Source organism: Megalopta genalis, chromosome 8 (genome assembly GCF_051020955.1).
Source record: "Megalopta genalis isolate 19385.01 chromosome 8, iyMegGena1_principal, whole genome shotgun sequence".
In the NCBI taxonomy this organism is placed as follows: Eukaryota; Metazoa; Arthropoda; class Insecta; order Hymenoptera; family Halictidae; genus Megalopta; species Megalopta genalis.
This window is the reverse complement of record NC_135020.1, coordinates 6,009,186-6,032,776: the sequence shown is the minus strand read 5'-3', so window position 1 is coordinate 6,032,776 and position 23,591 is coordinate 6,009,186. Positions and strand designations below refer to the sequence as shown.

The following is a 23,591-nucleotide window of genomic DNA, read 5'->3' as shown; positions in this document are numbered from 1 at the left end:
TGTCCGTAAGTGTATTTATACGCTGCATCCAAATGTACTTGAGCCCGTCATCCTAATATCAACAAAGAGATAACGTTTAAACAAACTACAGCGATGTCTCTCTAATTGTCGCTCAGATTGTCCACAAAAATGAACAATTTGGGAAGAGGAGATACGATTATTCGATCCTTCCGGCTCGTTTTTATAGTCGTTGACAATTCGTAGCTATAAAAATGAACCGCAGGGATCGAATAATTGTATCTCCTCTTCCTAAATTGTCCACTTTTGTGGACAATCTGAGCGTCAATTAGAGAGACATTACTGTATTCAAAAATTGGATCACCACTAGGAGATTGAAATGTTCTTTCTTTGCAGAGAACAAGAACCAGCTTCCGTTGACAATGAGTGCGATTTTTGTCCGGTCACGATCAGATTCCCTGTTCGATTCACTGTGAGACGTGTCGATTTAAACGTTGCGCCCAGCATCGTAGTCAGCCGTAAGCAAATAAAGATTACAATGCGCGTAGACCTAAAATCCTGGCCTAGCCGAATCAACCTATTTCACGGTAGCTGTACCAAACGAAACAATCCGGTGCGGCCTCCCTTTCGTTTCACGCGAACAATATTTTCCATTCGACGCGTTCACAGACCGGGGAGCGAACCATCGGACACATCTCTGGGCAAAGGCAATAACAACAGCAACAGCGATAGCAACGAGTGCACGAATGGCAACGGCAACGGCACGGCGAACGGTAGAGAACGGTCCCATATCCATGGTGGACGTAAAAGCCGTGTGCATCGGCATTCCCCGGATCATTCATTGGACCCCGAAACAACAGGCCAGCCGAACTTGTTTTCAGTCGCGTAAACGCGTGCTTACGGAGGCGGTTGCATCGATCTCCTGCAAACCACCGTGCTACGGAACTGCGTGAAACCGTACCGCGGAACTGCGTACGGAAGTGTACCAATGATGATAAAAGCGGACTGTTTTACGCCGATTACAGCGGTCTGGCCCGCTGTTAACGAGCATCCACCGGAGCACAATGTGATAAATTCGTGTATCTGGCTCCGAGAGGGAACACCGTGTAACCTCCACCGCTACTTGCATCCCGATGATTCACGCCCGGATTCTTTCTCGCGCGAGACCAGCTTCCTTTGCCGGCGAATTTTCACGGATTTTCCGCCGAAATTTTTCGACAGCCGCGTTTACGTAAACATAGTTTTGTTATACGCGCGAGTCGCGACGGTAACCGCACTCTACCAAGCCAGTGATTTATGGAGGGCGGACTTTATGCGTTTTTCGCGGAAAGTGAATCCAGGAAATGTAGAACTGTATCGGCATTACATGAGTTTACGAGTATTGCTGTATCGTTTTGGATTTAATGAAATTATCGTGTTAGAAGAAATATAGATTTAATTCATTTCCGTTGGTTGATTCTGAGAAGAACTGTGACAAGATTACCTGTGTATTTTAATGATGAATAGATTGTCTCTAGTTTTTATAATGGTTTCCAAAAAATGTGCAAGTTTTGTAACAAACTGAATTTCCCGGATTTATTGTAATTCTCTTAACAACTAATTGAGTTCTAAGAATTGTATGACGCCGTTTTGAATGTTCATTTTTTGGATATCGTTACAGGAATTTATAACTTGAAAATTAAGCGATGATTTCGAATATCTTTGTTAAGTTTGAGTGGTACACCGAAAACAGAATTAAGTAATATTGCTAAAGATTTTAAATTAGATTGCAAAAAGTGAGTGATTTGTGTTAAGCATCGTGTGTCCGGTAACCGTAATATCCATTAGTTATTTGCTAATCAGTATAAAAAGTATTCATTATGAAAATAGAATAATATAATAGCGCGTGCTCGTGATTCCGTGATATAATAATACGATACAGCAACAAAATAATTTCGAAAATGATGTACTATTCACGAGACGGACAGCGGACGTTCGTGTAATTTCATGTTTTTATGCTTCAATTTATGAAATCCGGAATTACATAGGAATGAAATCATAACAGTAACATTACCGCTTTAAACATCACGCAAAACTCGCATTTTGCATATGAATTATTAGTCTATGAATTTTCGTGCAAAATCCCAATGCCATAAATTATTTTACAATGAACAGAGTGATAACAACATGTACTCCGAATCGAGGCAAACAATGTACGATCGAAATAAATATATATTTATTTGATCACCAAGTGCAGATTTACAGTGATTTCTGGATTTAAAGTGGTTTACATGTGTATTTTGTAAAATGACCTCACAATTTTTAGCGACCTCTTAGGATTACTCGTCAGTCGAGTGTAAAGGGACATTAACCCTTAAATGCATGATTTTTTGTTTTGAATTTTAAAAAATCGTTTTTATAGGAATATAGTCATAGGTTACGTAAAAAATAAATAAAAAAATTTAAGTAAAAATAATATTGAGTATTTATTTTGAGATAATATTATTATTATTATATTATTTTAAAATTAAGTGGAACTGGAATGTAGACAATTGGCAACAATATGCATTTAAGGGTTAAGTGACAACATCTTTCGTCTTTCAATAATTGCAGTAAGTTGAAAATAATGTGACGATATCGTTAAATTCTTCCTAATATCTTCTCAGATTTGAATTCGTCATAAATGCATAAAATCGGCGGTTTAGTTACCAAAGTACAGCAACGAAAGTAAATACAGACACAGAAGAAACAAAAATTGTCTCTTCCCATTAAGGAAATCATTGGAGATCGTAGCGCAAGAGGTTCAACGAGATCAGTATCTAACGAGAGCGTAAGACGATTTAATGAAATAATTACGCGGTCCCCGATGTCTCCGTGAGCTTGGTAGCAAAATTGCCGTCGCGTTAAGTCGTTCGCAACGACTTTCGGTGGCCGCGCATCGAGCAGCGATAAAACCGAGAAATAAAGATAACATTGAGAACTCACGTCTATGTGGATCCCGGGAATGTTGAATGTTTTGGTGGCCGGGTCCTCGCTCGGTGTGTAACGGTAGAACTCGTGCCTGCCACGGTACCACTTGAGCGAGTAAAGAGGAGCCTCCTCCAGATCGTAATGGCAGCGTAGAATCGCCTTCTGACCACGTTGCACTGCCTCCGGAACTATTTCCAGGCTGACATCCCGCAGGCAGCTCGCACCTTTGTGGGAAATGAGAACAGGAACGGAGCATTAAGTCTAGTGTGCATCATTAGTCCGCTTTTACTCCTCGCGCCGGAGGTTGCACAGCACGCGTCAGCGAGAAATTGCAATTCCACCGAATGACAATTCCTCTCCCTTCCGCCACCTAACCCACTCTATGTCTCTCTTCAGTAACCATCCACGGCCCACCAACACGAGCACACCTTTACAAACATGCATTTTTCTTCTCGCTTTCCTCTCGCCACCTATCCCCGGCCGTCCCCTTGTCCCTCTTTCGCCATAACCTCGATCAACGTGCTCATAGTCTATCTCTCACCCTCCGCCAGCCCCGTTACTCAAATCTGCTCTTCAGACCCCCCGCCGCGCCGCGCCTTCTTCTGCCGCGAATCGACGTCTGCACGTGTGTATGCGCACATATGACTTCCCAATCTCCCCCCTACCCTTATCGCTGTCTCCCAGACCCCCCTTTTTTGTATTTCTTGCTGACGTGCTCCGTTCACTCGGATTATCGACGATTCGAACTATTCAAGCCCGGAGGAATTGAACAGTATATATGCCATTCATATTAAAACAGAGGCGAGCTTTGCTGTTCCTTGATGTCGCTGCAGGATGAGACCTCTTATTACGTGCTAGCTTCCGGCAACACGGAAGTAGGTGGATGTCGCCGAGCCACGAATGGGGACAAAACTCCGTGGGGCGATTCCCATCCCAGAGAAACACGTAAAACACCGGTCTGATGTTTGAACGGACATATTATTTCACCACGGGACGCGAGATTCGTGAATTCTTCATCGTGCCGCCCGGCCAACTTACAACCGACAATCCGAAACTTGGCGCGACGCGAAAATTTCGTTCTTCGCTCGATGAACCATCGATCGTATTCGTATCGATGTTTACCGAAGCTACGTTGCTTTCTAGATACAGTAAATTCTCCCCAATTGACGCTCAGATCGCGCACAAAAATAGACGATTTGGGAAGAGGAGATACGATTGTTCGAGCTTTGCGACTCGTTTTATCGTTATCGATTGTCAACAACTTTATTTGAAATATTATTATAATATTTCATTCGATAATTATTTGGAATAATCGGTTGAGATAATTGCGAAATTCTTCTTGGAAATTATATGGTGGTCTAATTATTTTCAATTTAATTAGTTTCAAATAAAATTTGCCCGACTGTCGACAACTATAAAAACGATCCGCGGAGCTTGAATAATCGCATTTCCTTTTCCCAAATTGTCCATTTTTGTGCGTAATCTAAGCGCGAATTAGGGAGAAATTTCTTTCTAATGTCAATTTAGATCATACTGAAATATTATTGAATATTGCCATTTTAAATACACTTTGTAATAAGCTTATCTTAGATATTTTTAATACGATTGAAATCGTGCAGCCGGTTACTGTGGTGTGATCAATTGCTATGCTTTTGGATTATATTCAGGCATCTCCACTAGTTTAGATATAATTTTTCAGCGAAGAAATTGCTTTTTTTCTTCGTGACACGCTGGCGAACCTATTTTGTGTTTGTTATTGATCTTTCTTTACTAACACGTAAATACGTTTTTGTGTTTCTAGAATTTGTAAAATTGTAAATGCTACTTCAATCGTACTTGACTAATACAACTTTTTTGGGGATTGGTGTTATATAAGATAGTTACGAAAACAATTGTCTTAATAAATCGTATCTGTTAATCCTTATCTTATTGAACAAGTTTTTCTCATTTTATGTGTCACTTTTGGTATCAGTTTTCGAAGATATCAGTCGATATATCAAAAATCATTCGACGTTTTCTAAATTTTTTGCCAGCAGAATGTTGATAACGATGTGTAAATGAGAATTGTTCACGTATTTTCACGCAATAAAAGCTGCTCTGCATCTGTCACACTGATAAATTGTTTTTGGAATATTGCATTAACGTTAGTATTATTTTAAAGTTGATGTTTTAAATCGCGGTCATTTTTGTCAACCTAATAAATAAAGAGATCTAAATTGAAATGTTCCTAAATAGTTGGAAAATGTGATTTCAAGAATTTCAAACAAATTCGAATTAAATCAGTGCAACATATATTCTCCATCAGCGTGTAATGTTCAGTATGCGCAAAGTATACGAAATTACATTTACATCTGCTTTAATTTAAAATCGCAATCCGTACCGCAATATTGATGTAATTAACGAGTTTTCTTTGTTAAATATTTTTAACAATTTACAGAGAAGACATCGAGATATATTTGGCTAGTGTTCGTAAAAATATTGTGCAAGAATGGAATGTAGTTTTAGATATGGTTTAATATTCGAATTTAGTGATTCGAGATATTTACTGTACATATACTTTGTTTAGATTTTTAATGAATGTTATATCCTACCCAAATGTGTGTATGTATACAGGGTGTCCCAGGTTTTAATGTTCAAACTTTGTCAGTGTATTCTATGGCACAAAGTAAGAAAAAAATATTACGTAAACATAGGTCATATAGAGCTTTATTAACCCTTTACACTCGAGTGGTGACTCTGAGGCACCACTAAAATTTGTTATATCACGTTTTAAGATAGTTTTGGGGTATTAAAAAAGTTTAGATTTAAAAAATTGTGAAGAGTGTAACTGTTGCGTGGGTCCTAAGAGTCAATTTCATATACGTAAAATGCATTTTGTCATGTAAAATAAAAATACTATAAGTTAGAAAAATGATTTTATATTTACATTTAAATTAGCTTCGAGTGCAAAGGGTTAATAAGTTATAACAAAAATTCAGAATAGAGGAATAGTAATGAACTTGCTGTTACTGTGAGCATTGACTCGAATAGATCAGCACAGCCGTGTGTTTATGTAAGCTATGTTTATTAATACATTTCGAAATGTCTACCGTTGTTGACAATACATGATTGACATCGATCGAAGATCGAATTTATGACCGTACGAATTTCGTTTCTATTCTCTTTCATTTCATTGAACGCATTATTAATCCTCTTCTGAATTTTTGTTATAACTTCTTAATAAAGCTCTATATGACCTATGTTTGCATAACATATTTTTCTTACTTTGTGCCATAGAATATACTGAGAAAGTTTGAACATTAAAACCTGGGACACCCTGTATATAGAACCTTTTCTACTTTCATATATTATTCAGACAAATATTTCTCACGTTTAATGTGTTTCGCGTGACTAGATTCTGAAATTAAATAAAATTTTGCGGTTTCTATGACGTTAGGCGTTTAACCACTAATTTTAAAGGCTCTTTTTTACGATAAACGATTTCAGATAACAAGCAAACGTCTAGTATTTTCCCGCGAACTACTTCGTGTAAAATTTATGAAAATCGGCCTGCACGGATTGAGTACGTTACCTTGTTAGGGGGCAGGGTGGATTTAATCTTTCGATTAGCGGCTTGTTAGGGTTGAAGTAAGCAAGCAGCAACATTGTAGCAAATTCATGACATGGTTTCATACTTTCATCGATCTACGTGCAGCAGGGTCTAGCGACGTTTGTCACAGAGGGGAAAAGAAAAAATAAACGAAAATTCTCCGCTCACAAAGGCCAAGATCCGGGAAGTTGGAAGAGCTTTTTCCCCCCTTTCATTTCGAACTGAAAGGAATTCTGGAAAATGTAGGCAGGTACATGGCGTATGCTGAAAGTTTCTAAGGACTGCCTTTGAGGATTGCAATGTTCTCAATCTTCCCGTTCGCCTCCCACTAGTTCCTCGCTGTATTATTCGATATATCTACATTTAACGCTGGCGACCTGTTTTAGTGTTAAAGTACCAGCGTTACTGAATGCACCACCTCGCTCCCATCTTCTAGCTAATTACTTTCTTCTCGGCATGCCCCTCGATTCTTTATTATGCTGTGATTACACAAATATCATGGCATCAGAGCGGGCACGCTTTATATAATTCGAAATAAATAAATAACATCTTCGTATTTTAATCCTCTTTTTAGATCGAAATATTTATACGAGTACAAAATAATCTGTGTAACCTAAAATTATTGAATAGGTAGATACGAAGTACGATCTGAAAATTATGATTCAAAATCTTTCTGATGATTAAACAACATAATGAAATACTTGTATAATACTACATTGTAGCTAAAAGAGAAGTTACGTTAACCCCTTAACGTGCACGCTCGAGTTAACTCGAGCGCGCTAAACTGGCCAAACTGTGCACACTCGAGATAATTCGAGCGGCGTTGTACTTTATGTTGCTATAATTTTGCACACTCGAATGCAATCGAGAATTGAAAATAACAATGTGAAAGCAAAAAAAAGACAATCGTTTTATTGATATTTATCATTTACATGGGATTGTATAAGCTATAACACTTACTTATTCAAGTATAAAATATATCCTTTTTCTACTTATCACTTACGACTTATCTCTTCCTTGTGAGCCTCTTTCCGACAGCGTATTCATATTCAGATTCTGATTCGCTCATTTTTCAATATATATTTTACTAAAATATAATGTAAAATAAAATATAATAATAATAGTAATAACCATAATAATAATAATAACAACAATAATAATAATAACAACAATAATAATAATAGTAGTAATATTCTGAAAATTAGAATTGCAATAAAAATTTTGATTATTTTTGTATTTTTGTCATTTTCTTGCCAAGACAACGTTCTAAATTGTGTTTTTTTACATTAAAAAAATTGATTTTTTTGGCCGGTCTTTTTCAAAAAAACTGTGCATTAAGGGGTTAATACGCAGCGATTAATCGATACACGTGACTTCAAAGTTACACGAAATCACGCTGGTTGCAGCTACATTCTCATTAATACGATTTTCTAGAAGAAGAAGAATATTTTTTTTATATGTATACAACTATACAACGAATATGCTTCAATATAAAAAAGCAAGATGTTAATAAATAGACGACTTGCTTCATGCGAATGTAATCACGAACTTTACTTTCTTCCTTCAATTGGCACGAATATTCATAATTGGTTCTGAACCTCCATAAATATTTCATAGGAAGTAGCTAATTATTTCATATCAAAATATCTTTTCGCGTTCAAAGAAAAGAAAAAAAGCAGATATCATTTCTTTATATTAAAAATTATGTCCCAATTTCGTGACAGGAAAAAGCAACATGTCTTTAAACTGCAATGTTAATTAGCTTATCCGAATTAATGTTAATTATCTATCAACATAACTAACAGAAACTTGTGTCGATGAAAAATTACTGCAGATATGATGCATAAAATATTGCAAAGCAGAGTATTTCTTTACGCGAAGATTTGTTAATTAATAATTAATGATAAATCACTGAGTTAGTCGTTTTCTATACATAAATTTGTTAAATAATTATCGTACCTGTCAGATATTTTTGTTTTTCATAGATCGTATCTGTTTATGCTAAAGTCGCAGCGAGTAACACGCTGACAACCACATTCTAAGGAAATTAAGCTCTGCTTGCGACCGCAAAAGGTCGTAATCAGAATTGCAAAGTCCTGATAGCTTTTTTTCGTGGTTTCTTTTTTATTCCGTTTGTCCGCTGGCAACTTCTGCTTGCTGAGTTAATACTACTAACCGCGGATAAGACGGAAAATATAACAAATATTCTCATCAACTGGAAGTCAATTGTGAAATTCATAATTTTCCTTGCTATGCGTTTGTTTCCACTGCAAACATATGTGTTTCGACTTGTAAAAAGATTGGGGAAGAATTCGTAGTTTTCTTGCAAATAAAATTAACCATTGCTTAGGTCTTATTCATCTTTTTGCATATACAATAGTCTTTTGTAAATTAAATGCACATACTTGTAATTACATTTAATAAAATTCATATTAAGTATCAAAATTCAATAACATTTTATAATAACGTTTTAATATCGTAAAACGATCAATTTTGATGCGTGAAAGGATTAATTTTATTCGCAAGAAGGTGCTTCGATTTGCAAAAGGATTAATTGGAGGGTAATAAAATGAATATGATCTACAAAAGGTTTAATTTCGAATGAAAAATCTGTCTTTTATTTCTATAAAGAGTAAAGATTTCATTATGTTCCCCGACTGTCAAGGAACGTAGTGCTATGTGTGAAAAATGCAACTGTTACAATCAAATTAATTGGACTTTTCACACCGTTACATAAATGATCCTTTAGTTGAAAACATTTTTGTAATTACCTTTCAGTAATTATCGTACTGGAAACGACTGTTTGTGAACCCTGTGTTTGGACAACATCGATTACTTTGTATAATTAGAAGTTTGAAATTCAAGAAGTCGTTTTGTTTTCGAGCAGGAACTGTTTAGTGTAAAAATAATATGAGCCTGGGTATGCCAAGAACAACGACGCATTCCTTATTCAAATTAGAATGAATTTAGTAACCGACTTGCCAAGAAACCACTTCGTTGTTGAATAGATCAACATTGAAGAGAATCGGGAAGGAATTGGATGAGGATCAACATTGTAGAGAGTTCGAAAGAGAGAAGTAGTTGAAATAAAATCGATGCTAATTAACTGTAAATTATAATGATTAATTTATAAAGTGAATAATAAAGGATGGCATGTATAATCATTTTTCACGTTCTACTTTATCTTACGAAACAATTCAAATAATTTGCAAAACAAATAAATTTACAATTTATAAAACAAATAAAATTATTTTACAATTTGCACGAATCAGAAATAATGTTTGTGTTCGAATGTCTTTATACATTCGTCTTTATACATCATAGGTTCTCCATCGAAATGATCAAGATTTCTAAACCTTGCCAAATTCAAGTGATTTGCTGTTTTTGTCACACATCTGAAATATCTCCTGCATTGTTGATTGTTTATCATTATATTGCTATAACTTTTTAGAAAACGGAATTCTCCCATCGGCTGATCTATTTAAAGTATAAAATCTAGCAATTAATTTATTTCTTAAAGAAATCTCTTCTGGTTACCATCAAGCTTGGGATATAAACTGATCCTTTAGATATTTCACTGTAGAGTAATGGCTGCTAGTCGATCATTAAGGACAAATTACACCTATCATGTTCTACGTTCATACCTAGTAGAACAAGCCAGCACTAGTCAGACGAAGTATAAAGTGTAACTTGCGAAACCTTGCTTCGCGTTGTTTTTAACCCATTGACTAATAAAGCGCCACCACCTGTGCCGGAGTAACATCTGACTCACACTGATAATCTATTAATGCATGTTTGCGGGCCTTCCCATACTTACTTGCCGCGATTTCATGCACATTATCGTACTTTATATCACAACAATTTGAATTAACCCTTGCATATATAAGGGAAGGTCAAAAAATGCCTAGAGAATTTTAAACGTGTATTTTTGTTCTAACAATGTTCTTATATAAATTTTTTATATTTTACATTTATAAGTATCTAAATGTATTGTTTAACAGTATTGTAGAAATAAATATACCCCGAACAGTAAAGATAATATTTATAGCATTTTTTCCTAGATGGATACGAAATAACCCTTCTTTAAGCAAATGACACATTTTATATCTTCTGATAACTCAAGCGTACGAGGATCAAAGAAAAGTTCACTTTGTTAACTAAAGGATTACGCATTGTGAGAAAAAATAAAAATGCTATCGCACGTCGTTAATTTATACGTTCTCTGGAATTTAAAAAATATGCACATGCTATTAATGCTGAAGGATCCGTAGTCTAATCATGATAAAGAAATTTTCTTTTTTTAAAATATGGTATCAAAAGAATAATGCGTACTTTATCATCAGTTTTTTAGACAGTAAGATAATTCGAATCTCTTCACAACAGGTTTTGAATATAATACACACAAAATTTCTTCTTTTCTTTTTTAAATTTGTTTAATATTTCTAACTGCTCGAAACCTTCACTTTTTTGTTCCAAACATTCTCGATAATAGCTAACGCCCGTTCGTTAGAAGCAAAAGTAGTGAGTAGTGAATGAACGTAGTTAACAAATAGTTCTATCGACGTAATGAATAGCAGCCGAAGTTCGGCGCGGCGGCACGGCGTGTTCTAGAAACGAAACAACGAAGCAATAACTCTCTTCCTAGGATTATAACTCAACGGCTTAAATCGGGTTTATTATTCGGCGAAGTCTGGGTCATCAAATAATTCAATAGTAAAATTACCGTGGCCCGCGCCACGGATACTCACACTAATGAAACCGTCTCGCTGGGGAACAAAATGTTTTCACATCGATACAAAGACACGCGCGCCCGCCGTATTCCGATCTACTAAAACAGAGACCGGCGCTGGCGCAGTTTCCGGCCTTGTATAGCGGCGTTTATTTGCGGCGCCTAGGTGCATTTAAACTTGTAAAATATATCGCGGCCGCGAAGAGTACGCGGGAATATTCTTCTCTGTCGGTTTCCGCGAGGGAAATTTTGCAATTCTGATTATCGTTTGCGGCCCCGGCTTGCATACCGTTCAATTTACGTAAGCTCCGCTCGCAGCTGCACCGTGCGCCCCTTCCCCCAACCCTCTCAAAGAAAAATGAAAATTATAATTGATCGACTTGTTTCGCGGCGAGCCCTCGGATCGCGCGGAAGCGTTTGGAATTAGCGCCCCGTCGAATCGCATAAATTTGTCACGGCACCGCTGTGCCGGATAACTGTTCGCTCGCTGGAAATTTACTGGAGGCAGGATTGAAACTTCAACAAGGTTAAAGGGCAAGTTTGACAAACTTATCATGCCGCATGGAGGAATGCAAAGGTAACGCGTGTCTATACGGAATTTATGGCACGGTAGCCTATCGGCTAACGAACGTACTGCGCAAGTTCTCCCGAAGGAAAAAAATTCATGTCTCCTGTAACGCGGCTCGTCTGTCGTAAAGTTGATACTTACAGGTATCGCTCGGGATGTGTCTGTTGAATTCGAAGTCTGTTAAAACCGTCGCTGACATTTCGCGTTTATTTCCCAGACGTCGCTATTAACACGTTCGGTGCCAAGCCGTTTTTGCTCGATTTGTTGTCGTTCAGGCCATTTGATGTTTTGACGAAAGATTGACATACTACTGTGATCAAAAAGTAAGGTGAATTTGTTTATAAAATGTAAATTCTTTATTTATTCTTCCAAATCAATTTCATCCCCTTCAAAGTAATCCCCGTCCGATAAAACGCACTGTTTCCGACGCTTTTTCCAGTCCTCGAAACAGTCGGAATAGTCTTTTTCCGGTATAGCCTTCAAGACCTTCTTCGATTCGGTTTTTATCTCCTCAATCGTGTCAAAACGGCGTCCCCGCATTGGCCTTTTGAGTTTGCTGAATAACCAGAAGTCGCACGGAGCCAAATCAGGCGAATACGGTGGTTGCGGAACGATATGAGTCGTGTTTTTGGCAAAAAAGTCGCGAAGAACCAATGCAATATGACATGGCACCAATCGAGACTTGACGCGTTTGAGACACAAAACATCCTTCAAAATGGTTTGGACTGAGCCAAATGATATTCCAACACTATCAGCGAGGTCTCTTATTGTCAATCGACGATTTTTAAGCACCAAATCTTCGTCTTCAACGCGTTCTCGGCCCGCTTTGAACTCGTTGTACCACTTATAAACGTTTTTTTGTGCCATAGTTTGATCACCAAAGGCCTTCCGCAACATTTTCAACGTGTCCGCACAAGAATATTCGTTCCGCAAACAAAATTTGATGCAAGTTCTTTGCTCAACAAAATCACCCATTGTAAAAATCGAAAAATTCACTTTTGGTCGTTTACTAAAACACGTGTAACTCGGAGATAATTAAACCTTTTAACAAACAGACGCTTGGCAATTGTTATAGACAGTCCTACCAACCTAGGAAAAAAACAATTGCCTGCCTTCCTAATGGCCGGGAGTTTTAAATGACAATTTCACCTTACTTTTTGATCACAGTAGTATTATCGCACGATATTTCATTACATCATCGATCCATAAATAGTTAGCTTTAGAGCAGTTGTCGCATCGCGTACCATTTATGGTACACGTGGCACTGTGATCAGTTCGGTTGTAAAAGTCAGTCAGTTCGAAACTTTTCAATTAGTAAAAAGAACCTGCTGTAGCTGGACAAAATCTATAAGAGTAACGACCTTTTACAGCGATTGCCCGAAAAAAGCCATTTTTATGCATTTCTTGTTTTAGCAAAATCAACCATCGCATGCAATTATTAATTATTTTATATATAACAATGAAACAAATTTATGTGCTTTGTTTTATACTGCACTTTTTATAATGCCTCATTATTTTGGAGGAAATATATTTTACAAAATTAAATTTGTTATAAAAGATATGTTTTCAGCGCATTAAATAAATATGTCTGCGTGTATCATCGCTGGTACACGTGGCCTGAAGATCAAGTTTTAACGTGTACCACCGGTGGTACATGTGGCACGAAACCTGTCAAGCAAAGGTTTGCAGCAGCATATTAGTTTACTATTTTTAGGAAAATTGATCTCAGACATTATCACTTTTTTTAACATGAAGTATACTTATCTATTATTATCAATGAAGAAACATATAACGTAAAGAGAAGTGACAATATTTGTAATGAAAAGGGTCTCGCGATGAAGATTATATGCGTAATCTATTGAATATGAATGTTATACATTTCGATTAAATCGAAATAAAACTTGATGATGCTATTACTAAAATCTGAGATTGGAAGTAAATCTAGATAGGTGTGAGAGAAATAAAAATTGTTTCCTCTACTAGGAAAAGGAACAAAGACAAGAACGTCTAATCAATGTAGACGTGAATTCAACTATTGTATTGTTTTACAAAATTATCGAAATTATATATGTATTATTTGTATTAGTCTGTAATTTGTTATAAATTCAGTATTGGAAGATAACAGTTGAATGTAGACGACATTGTACTAGTGTGTAACACGTAGTATACCGTAAAGAGAATTGGTTAGTAATGTACAGACAAGTTAGAAATGTTTGACAACATGCTTGTACAACAAACTGCCTTCAAAGATTACTTGAAAAATTTTTCTTCATATATGACCATTTATTAATTGACCACATCAATGTAACACCACGAAGAACATTTATTAAGCATTTCTGGAAAAATTGGAAAATATTGAATTGGAAAGGCACTTAATCCTTCGCTTGCTGTACAGCACAGTCTTACAAATAAATTAAAAGTCCTGCATATTAAAATAATTGTTTCCAATGAACAAATTTTGGTGATACCCAAATTCATTTGACCAAAGCTAATTCTTTCTGTGCTGACCAAAATGTAACAGTACAGTAGAAAAATGTATCTATTTTTTGTATTATTTTTATGACTTTATATACATTATACCATCTAAAAAAACATTCGTATCATAAATCATATAAATATTACAATTGATTGAACAATGTATTGCTCGTGCCGCATACAGACTGTACGATCGAAGAATTCAAACGAGAAGTATAGAAAAATAGTATGCTAATTGAAAAATTCGAATAATCGAAGGCACAAAAGGTTTTTCCTCGAACAATATATATATCGGTTAGCAATGATGGCGACTTATGGCGACCATCTCGGCCAGCAAGTTTTCGTTTTAATCTGTTGCCACGCGTGCCATAAGCACACACGCTCGTGACAAATCGCTGCAGAATACCGAGGGTGGCCATTGTTGGCCGTTCCGTATCGAGCTGTCGAACTTCTCGTAATAAGTTGGCGAATTCGTTAACTTGTCCCGCGCTCGCAGCACGTGCAAAAAACTTTCGAGTTTTTCAAGCATGTGCACAGAGTTGCATTGTCAGGACGCGAAATCTGTTTGTTACGTCCGCTTGATTCACTGCGTTCCACGTCGCGCCAGCCCGAAAGTCGAAAGTTCAGACCCGTGAAACGACAATATGCCTCTCGTATAGCATCGAGTTCCCTGGGGTACGATCGAATCCACCACTTATACTTCCGGTTCAAGTCCACCCGGCAATGGAGAGCACGAATTTTTCACGTGGAACCTGAGGAGACTGATCTCCGCCTCTTTCCCGAAACGGTACAGTCCTCCGCGAGTATCTACTGGGCGTTAATAACAATATCGGACGTTTCCGAATAAATTCGACACATCGACAGGATGAAAAAACTTCTGGTGTACCGTGTCCGATCTTTTATTTATAAGGAACTCTATATTCACAAAGGTTTTGTTCGTCAATTTGTTTATTATTCTATATTCTTTTTTGTCCCCGTGTGTTATTATTTACATATTTATAACTTTGTCACTTAGTTTCAATTCGATATACAATTTTATCCGTGAGGTGATCTGACAATCTAAATACAGTGACTCTGATTAATATTCGGACACCTTCTAAAACGCAATAACTTTTTTAGAACTGGACCCAAACGACTTGAATATTCTTTAGATGATAGAGGGGCCAATCTACTAGACCATAACTATTGGGTTGGCAACTAACTTCACGCCCTTTTTTTTAAAATATTAACATTTTGCATGTCATTAAATGCTCTTGGCAATCATTGTTTAAATCATTCGCAAGAGTATGTCATGTTTTATCTATATTCTGTTTTCTTGTTCCAGTTAAATTATGTTAATTTTCAGATCATTGAAATGGAATGTCAAGTTGAAAAAAATAAGCATTTTCGATATCTCCTTCTTTTTGCTTTTAACACGTTGACTGTCACGCGTATTTACAACAAAATCTCCTACAGGCCACCCGTGCCGCTATAGGAAGCGTGATTCGTTTCATCAAGTAACGGTTTTTATCGTATACATTAATGTAAATTTAAAATGCACAATTTCACGAGTTCATTTCGCTTGGTTAAAGTGAACTTCGACAGCGGCAAAAAATAGCATAGTACTTACATATACGTGTATCCTCTATATCCTGCAAAGTTGCATAATTTTTTAAATATGCGGGCTGGGGATCATCCCCTGTCAGTCAGGAAAAATGTTTTCATATTTGAGAGTACTTCACGTCTTTTTCATTCGAAAATGTTTCCTAATTACAAAGTTGTGACTGTTCTGTCGCAGGTCTGCATGCAAGAGTTAAATAAATTCGTTGCTCGAAAACAAATGAAGCGGTGCCACCAAATGTTATAATTTTCTAGGACATTAACTAGTCCGGACACTGAGGCCGTGTTAATATGCTTTTGATTGTATTAAGACGTTGACCGTGCCGCTATAGGAAGCGTGCGCTGTTAATTCATGTCTGTTTCTGTTCCTGCATGAACAGTTGGAATCTTTGCCGAGTACCGAATGGTATAACTTAAAATCTCTACCCTTATTTTTTTTTCAATGATGCAAAGAGATCGGATTGGCCGGAAGGAGAAGCATAAGTAAAATTACATCGTCAGATTCTGATTTGGATACTGATAAATATAATCTTAGTGATAATGAATGTTATGAAGATGCTATTGACGAGATTTTACGAGAATTGGTCATGGAAGAAGAAAGAAATGTTGACGATACTGAGGAAGCTACAGTTCAAATAAAGGATACGAAATGGACCGATCAGAGGCACGAGCATGTCTGAAAAAACAAACAACTTTTTGTCCAAGCTGTCCTGATCAACCTCAACTTTGCAGAGAATGTTTGAATGTTATACACTGCGAATAATTTTTTTAATAAACCATTTTTATAAGAATTCAATAGTTTCATTACCTCCTGTGGAATATATTTGTCGAAATATTTTCGGAAATCCTTTGTAAGTAGTCAAATCAGCGTCACCCGAATTACGGGTGACGTGGCCCGATGAGAACTTTTGCTGTCACCCGAATACGGGTGACGCGGCAGTCAACGTGTTAAATGTTCTTGGCAATCATTCTTTAAATCATTCGCAAGAGGATGTCATGTTTTATCTATATTTTGTTTTTTTTGTTCCAGTTAAATTATGTTAATTTTCAGATCATTGAAATGGTATGTCAAGTTGAACAAAATAAGCACTTTCGATATCTCCTTCTTTTTGTGCTTTTAATCAAGGTTCTAAGGTCACGAAAGTTGCTCGCAACATTTGTGCCGTGTATGGAGAGGGTGTCATAGCTGCAAGAGCCACTCGCGATTGGTATGCCAAGTTCAAAAATGGATATTTTGAGTAACGCGAGCGAAGAGGTAAGCCACCAGTATAGCAGCAGAAATATGTAGTAATAATAAATAGTAGGGAAAGGTGGGAGGCTCGATATGGCTTACGCTACTTGAACGTGACGTAACGGCGCCCCTCTCCCCCACCTCGAGTCGCACGGTGCTTCGCGGCGTACTGCAACAAATCTTTCCGGGCTCGTTATTAACAACTTTAATATTAAATATCTCGGGAACTGCAAAACCGAGTTTTGGATTCAACTTTACAAGCTCTATCACTGTGAAATCTCATCAAAAAGTGAACGTCATCCCTGGGGATCTCTCCTTGTTAGTCGTATCTCTAACGGACGGAATTGTTATAAATATCAAGAAGCCAGAAATAATAAATTTATTAATGAAAGGAGTTCGATCTAATAATGTATCTATCGATTTGTGCAATTAAAATCGGCTTATAATCTGAAGAAAGAAAAGCGGGTGATAGTCTGGCCTATTTTTCCATGAATCGCAAACGATCAACGAGTTTCAACCTGTCTCAAGGAAAAATTGTTTTTGTTGTATTCTTCGCGTCGACTCGAGGTTGCCCGCTACCCTGATTCTCTCGACGCAGTTATAATACGTGACGTATTTCGAAAACATTATACGGTAATTCGAAAGGCAGAATTATTTTCACATTGTCTTGCTATTGAATTTAATCGAATTTCGTGTTATTGTTACAGATCTTGAAATCATACGCGGAGCAGAGATCGAGAAGCAATGCGGTCGGGCTTCGTCGAGGTGGAGTCGATGTAAGTGTAATATTCATCAGCATACAAAGCATCTATAACCTATAACATATAATCAATTTTTACATTTTATAGCGATTGAATTTAATCGAATTTCTTTCTATTGTTACAGATCTGGAGACTACATGGGTGACCGAGATCGAGAGGCAACGGTTCAAGCTTCATCAAGGAGGAAGGGATGTAAGTATAATCCTCATCAATATGCAAATTACATACAATAGTTTATAAAATTAATAATTCAAAAAATTAATAATTTCATGAACGATATTGGACATATTTTAATATCTCTATGCTCTTTTTTCTCTTCCGGGACTCTAACGCAGCTCCCAACTTCCATCAAGTAGTGAGTAAACATTCAAAATATTAATTTTTTGTTATTACGTAGAAATTGTAAAACATTTTGACGCGTACAGTGACCAAAGGATTGTCCGGCAGTCCTTTGAGTGATAATCTGTTTCCTAGTTACGTAGGGTCTTTTTGCACGCCGCGATTTTCTACGATTAAGTTTTAATATAATTTTATTTCGAAGTTGCCGAAAGATTAATCTTTTACGACACGCGATTATTATAATACAAATGTTAGAGAGACTATATTGGTGCACTTACTGTACCAATGTATTGAATAATTTTATTCTGCCTAATTGCATTAGAGATCATGTGCAAAAAGACGTTTCGCGGTAGGTAAAACATATTTTATTAAAGTCCAAAATAGAATTCCTTTCTTGCTATGAAATTATTATTGAACATATTTAAATAAGCCATCTCGCCTGGAAAAGTTAGTGTTTCGATTAATCTTTTCGATCGCGATTGTTTTTAATAGAAGAAAATCTTTTCGAACTAATAGAATCATTTTTCAAAAATCGAAGAATCTTAGCCCGAGAAATTAACGATTCTTTTTAGATGGGATTTTCAGAGATCCGAGGTTCCATGTTCGTTGCTTGAATCTTTTCGAGTGCCCAAGCGTTACTCGGAGAGTGCGAGCTACCGCACACGGAACGGATTTAATACTAATGGCGATTAACAATGACTAGTATCGTGCACGACGTAATTTCCACTTATGTGTGTGTGTGTGTGTGTGTGTGTGTGTGTCTGTCTGTCTATGTGTGTGGTGAGGCAGTGGATTTTGCGTCGGTTCTTTGAAATCGAAACTAGTTGCAACCGAACATATTCCATTTCTATCTATTCCATGCAACGTGGATCTATGGAATATGTACGCATAGAACGGTCATTTTCTATTATCATTGATTGAAATGTATTCAGAAAAGCACGCAAGAGTCTTAAGAAATTCAACTCTACCGTAATGATATTTATATTAGTATTACTAATATTACCAATAAATTAGAATCACGTCCGAGAAAAAAACTTTTCATTAGAATTCAATTAAATCGCCATGATCGCTACCATTGTCAGTCGATTTCAGGAACTAACGTGTACTTTAGAATGAGAATGTATGATTGTATTGGGGGTGTCAGAGGCGTCCCGGGACGTTCTCCGTGTAGGAAACAGCACCTCAACGTATGAGTCAGAACCGTGGAGTGAATGTGTTGGTGTGATCGCATTGTCATTTTTTAAATATAGCATCAGGCAGGATAGGTAACTTGCCTTAGTGGAGTGTGTGAATTGTTAGGTAGGGCCCGGGCTGGCTATCGTTCTTTGGCGGCAGTTCGAATGTGGAAGTGGAAAGGAGTGGGGAGACGTTTCGTCCGGGGCCCGCTAGAGGACTCATCGGTAAGGCTATCCTAGCGGGCCCTTGCCTTAGACGTAAGGGTAGGACGAAGTCTCGGTGTATACTACTGTGATCAAAAAGTAAGGTGAAATTGTCATTTAAAACTCCCGGACATTAGGAAGGCAGGCAATTGTTTTTTTCCTAGGTTGGTAGGACTGTCTATAACAATTGCCAAGCGTCTGTTTGTTAAAAGGTTTAATTATCTCCGAGTTACACGTGTTTTAGTAAACGACCAAAAGTGAATTTTTCGATTTTTACAATGGGTGATTTTGTTGAGCAAAGAACTTGCATCAAATTTTGTTTGCGGAACGAATATTCTTGTGCAACACGTTGAAAATGTTGCGGAAGGCCTTTGGTGATCAAACTATGGCACAAAAAAACGTTTATAAGTGGTACAACGAGTTCAAAGCGGGCCGAGAACGCGTTGAAGACGAACCGCGCTCTGGACGACCATCAACGTCTACCGACGAGGGCCACGTCCAAAAAATCGAAGATTTGGTACTTGAAAATCGTCGATTGACAATAAGAGACCTCGCTGATAGTGTTGGAATATCATTTGGCTCAGTCCAAACCATTTTGAAGGATGTTTTGTGTCTCAAACGCGTCAAGTCTCGATTGGTGCCATGTCATACTGCATTGGTTCTTCGCGACTTTTTTGCCAAAAACTCGACTCATATCGTTCCGCAACCACCGTATTCGCCTGATTTGACTCCGTGCGACTTCTGGTTATTCAGCAAACTCAAAAAGCCAATGCGGGGACGCCGTTTTGACACGATTGAGGAGATAAAAACCGAATCGAAGAAGGTCTTGAAGGCTATACCGGAAAAAGACTATTCCGACTGTTTCGAGGACTGGAAAAAGCGTCGGAAACAGTGCGTTTTATCGGACGGGGATTACTTTGAAGGGGATGAAATTGATTTGGAAGAATAAATAAAGAATTTACATTTTATAAACAAATTCACCTTACTTTTTGATCACAGTAGTATATAGGGATCGAGGCGGATCGGCTACTAGCGGGAAGAGGAGCCCTCTGCTGGCGGGTCTGGAGGTAGCCGCCACAGTTCTCTTTTCTGGCAGGCCGTGAATCGCACGATTGTCAGCCACCGGTAGGGCTCGAAGGATTCGACTCGAAGTCGATTCGAACGGTGCATGACGTTCGATACACAACTCGAAATCGATCCTACGAGAATTCTCCTAGCTTTCGCGGTCGCGGACGCGAACGCGCGGGAATCAGGGCTTTCGAAACGAGACGATACCGGCTCCACTGCACCAGCAGTATTGTCGACTTTTTTCGAGACTTTGTTACTTTGTCTCGGAATTCGTTGATCTTCTACTAGCTGCGGAGCACGTGTAAGGTTCTAAGTATAATACAGCAGGCGACTCACCGAAGAAAAGAAGAAGCTACACATGTCGAAGAGGCTTCTCTGATAATCTGTCGAGAGAGGCCTATTTATTGTCGTTACCACTTTGTCATTGTACTCGTTTGTAGAATTAGTAGTTGTAGTAGTTGTAGTAGTAGTAGTAGTATCGTGGTTGTTGAATATGGGCAAGCCTCGCCGCCCCAACGATCAGCGCAGATAGGCACGTCCGCGACTTGCAGTAGCGTTGCGAAATAATCATGCTTTGTTTTAATTGATTTTGAACAAGGGTGAGAATTAGCGTTGCGAGTAAAATAGTCGCGATTTCATTTTGATTGTTGTGCACAGTAGCTTTAAAGATAGCATTGTGAATAAATACGACCTCGCGTTGAGTTGATCAATTTTCGAGATTTTTAAAGCCCACTTGTTTTCGGAAAGCACTCTTTTGGATCTCCGTTGAATTAGCGTTGCGTTGACATAATCGCGTTGCAATAGTTCGCTTTTCGACTTTCCAGGCGCCCATGCCGCGATTGCAACAAAGGGCAGGCCTCGGTGCCCCAACAACAGCTCAGATAGGCGCATCCGCGGTTTGCCATATCGTTGCGAATTAATTACGCGTTGCTATAGTTGATTGTGAACAGAAATCGAAGTTAGCTTTGCGAGTGAAATAGTTGCGATTCTTACTTAAATTGCTGTATTGATAGCGTTGCGAACTGTTCATGGTTTGACTTGACAAATTTTCTTAGATTTTTCAGTCTAGAGATTTGTTCTTTTTAGAAATTTGTGGCGGACCAGACATAATAAAAGCCACGTCCTCCAAAAGCGGGGTGTGCAGATGCCTTTTTCGGGTTTTCCCGACGCGAGGCGTACACACCGCCATAAAACAGTAAAAACGACGAGACACAGCTTCGGACCTTAGGTTCCGGATCACCCCGGTCGGAAAATCTTCGGGAAAGGCCTTCGCCCTTCCCAAGGATCTTCCCTTACCGATTTCAATACGCTCTCCCCAATAAATACGAGGACCTCTCGACCGGGAGACGTTAGTTAGTTAGTTAGTTAGTTTTCCTCCGACTCTCGACGTGTTCGTATCTCTGTCTCCTCCGTCACTCGCTTACCTTTACCTTTTACGTATTTTCAAACACACTGTACCCCATCGCCTTTTTTGTTACAAGTTGTATTAAAGTTCTCGTTACATAAAACCAAAAACTCTCTCTGATTATTTTATATAAACCGTCGCAGTAACCCCTGCGACAAAAATTAAAATAATTTTTGGATTTCTGATCGTTGAATTAGCGTTGCGGAGACAATCGCGTTGCAATAGCTTCATTCGACTTTTCAGGCGGCCATGCTGCAGCTGCAACAATGGACAAGGCCCCAACAATCAGCTCCGATGGGCACATCGCGATTTGCATTATAACGTTGCGAAACCAACTATCGCGGCTTGTCTTTGAATTAATTTCAAAGTTAGCGTTGCGAGAAAATCGCGTTGCAGTAGTTTCGTTCGTCTTTCGCGGAGTCCATGCTGCAGCTGCAATTTTCCGTAGTATTGGCATTTGCGATTTTCCTTAGAGTTGCGAGACGAAATAACAACAGCTGTGTTAGCGTCGAGAAAATTGTCAACACGTTGAGTTAGAGTTGCGAAATAAATGTCACACTGCGAGTGGCCGTTCCAAGAATCGCTGATTCGATGACGATTCGACAGATTCGACGATTCCTTTGTTCGTGTTGCGTAGATAACAATCAAAGTGCACGGAACTTGTCACTTTCAACTCTAAGAAATTAATATCGACATTAACAATGCACCGTTCGTATTGCTTTTGAAATATTTAACTAAAGTTTGTAAATCAGTGATATGAAAAAAATGGTCCGTGCTTCTTTACCCTTTTGACTCTGTGATTTCCTCTCTACGTGAAAAATATAATTATAACCTTCCTATTTAATATAAAATTCTTATAAAGTACTGCAAGATCGGTATCGCATGGACAGTGAATATTTTTATTCCATATTTCGGTGGGTTTTGGAACCGAACACGTGGAACATGCATCTGTCGGAGCAATAATTAATTTTACAGTACTTGCATATTCATACAATACAATCATAAATGTCTACTGTACTTAATAAAAGCTACCGCAAGTTGAGCGGTCCATCGCTTTTCCATTCAGAGCCGCGCAGACAAAGATGAAAGCGCACGGGAGTTTGCTATTCTAAATTCAATAAATTAGCATTGCGCTAGAGAGAGAATGCACTATTCACGTTTGCTTTTAGACACCAATGTCTATTTCTGAATTTCTGAAAATATTGTTGTGCAAATATGATCCACTCGCGCATTTGTTTAACCACTGAATTGCAACGGATATTGTCTTAGCTTTTATATTAAACATGTTAGAAAGCAACAACATTTGTATTCGTATCCGTGATGGATACCGCAGGAAAATCATAGTCGCTTAAGGTTTGGGGGGTTTTTAGGTTTTAACCACGTATATCATTAATTTTAATGCTTCAGTCAGGGCTCGGAATAAGATTTTGTTCGAAAATTGTTAAAATTGATATTATATTGTTACGGCGACTTGTCCAAATCAAGTCGCTGTAATGTGAAACTGCCCTGTTGTGAGCAACTCCATAAAGAAAAATAGAAGA

General features: G+C 37.9%; 1 protein-coding gene across 1 annotated transcript in view; it reads right to left on the bottom strand.

Annotated features, from left to right (window-relative positions):
* LOC117225106 (uncharacterized) overlaps window positions 1–23,591 on the bottom strand; it is a 327,978-nt gene that overhangs the window by 164,490 nt on the left and 139,897 nt on the right. The window contains exon 2 of the mRNA XM_033478431.2: window positions 2,923–3,131. Within this exon, the coding sequence (XP_033334322.1) occupies window positions 2,923–3,131 (209 nt within the window). The remainder of the gene's footprint in view (window positions 1–2,922; window positions 3,132–23,591) is intronic.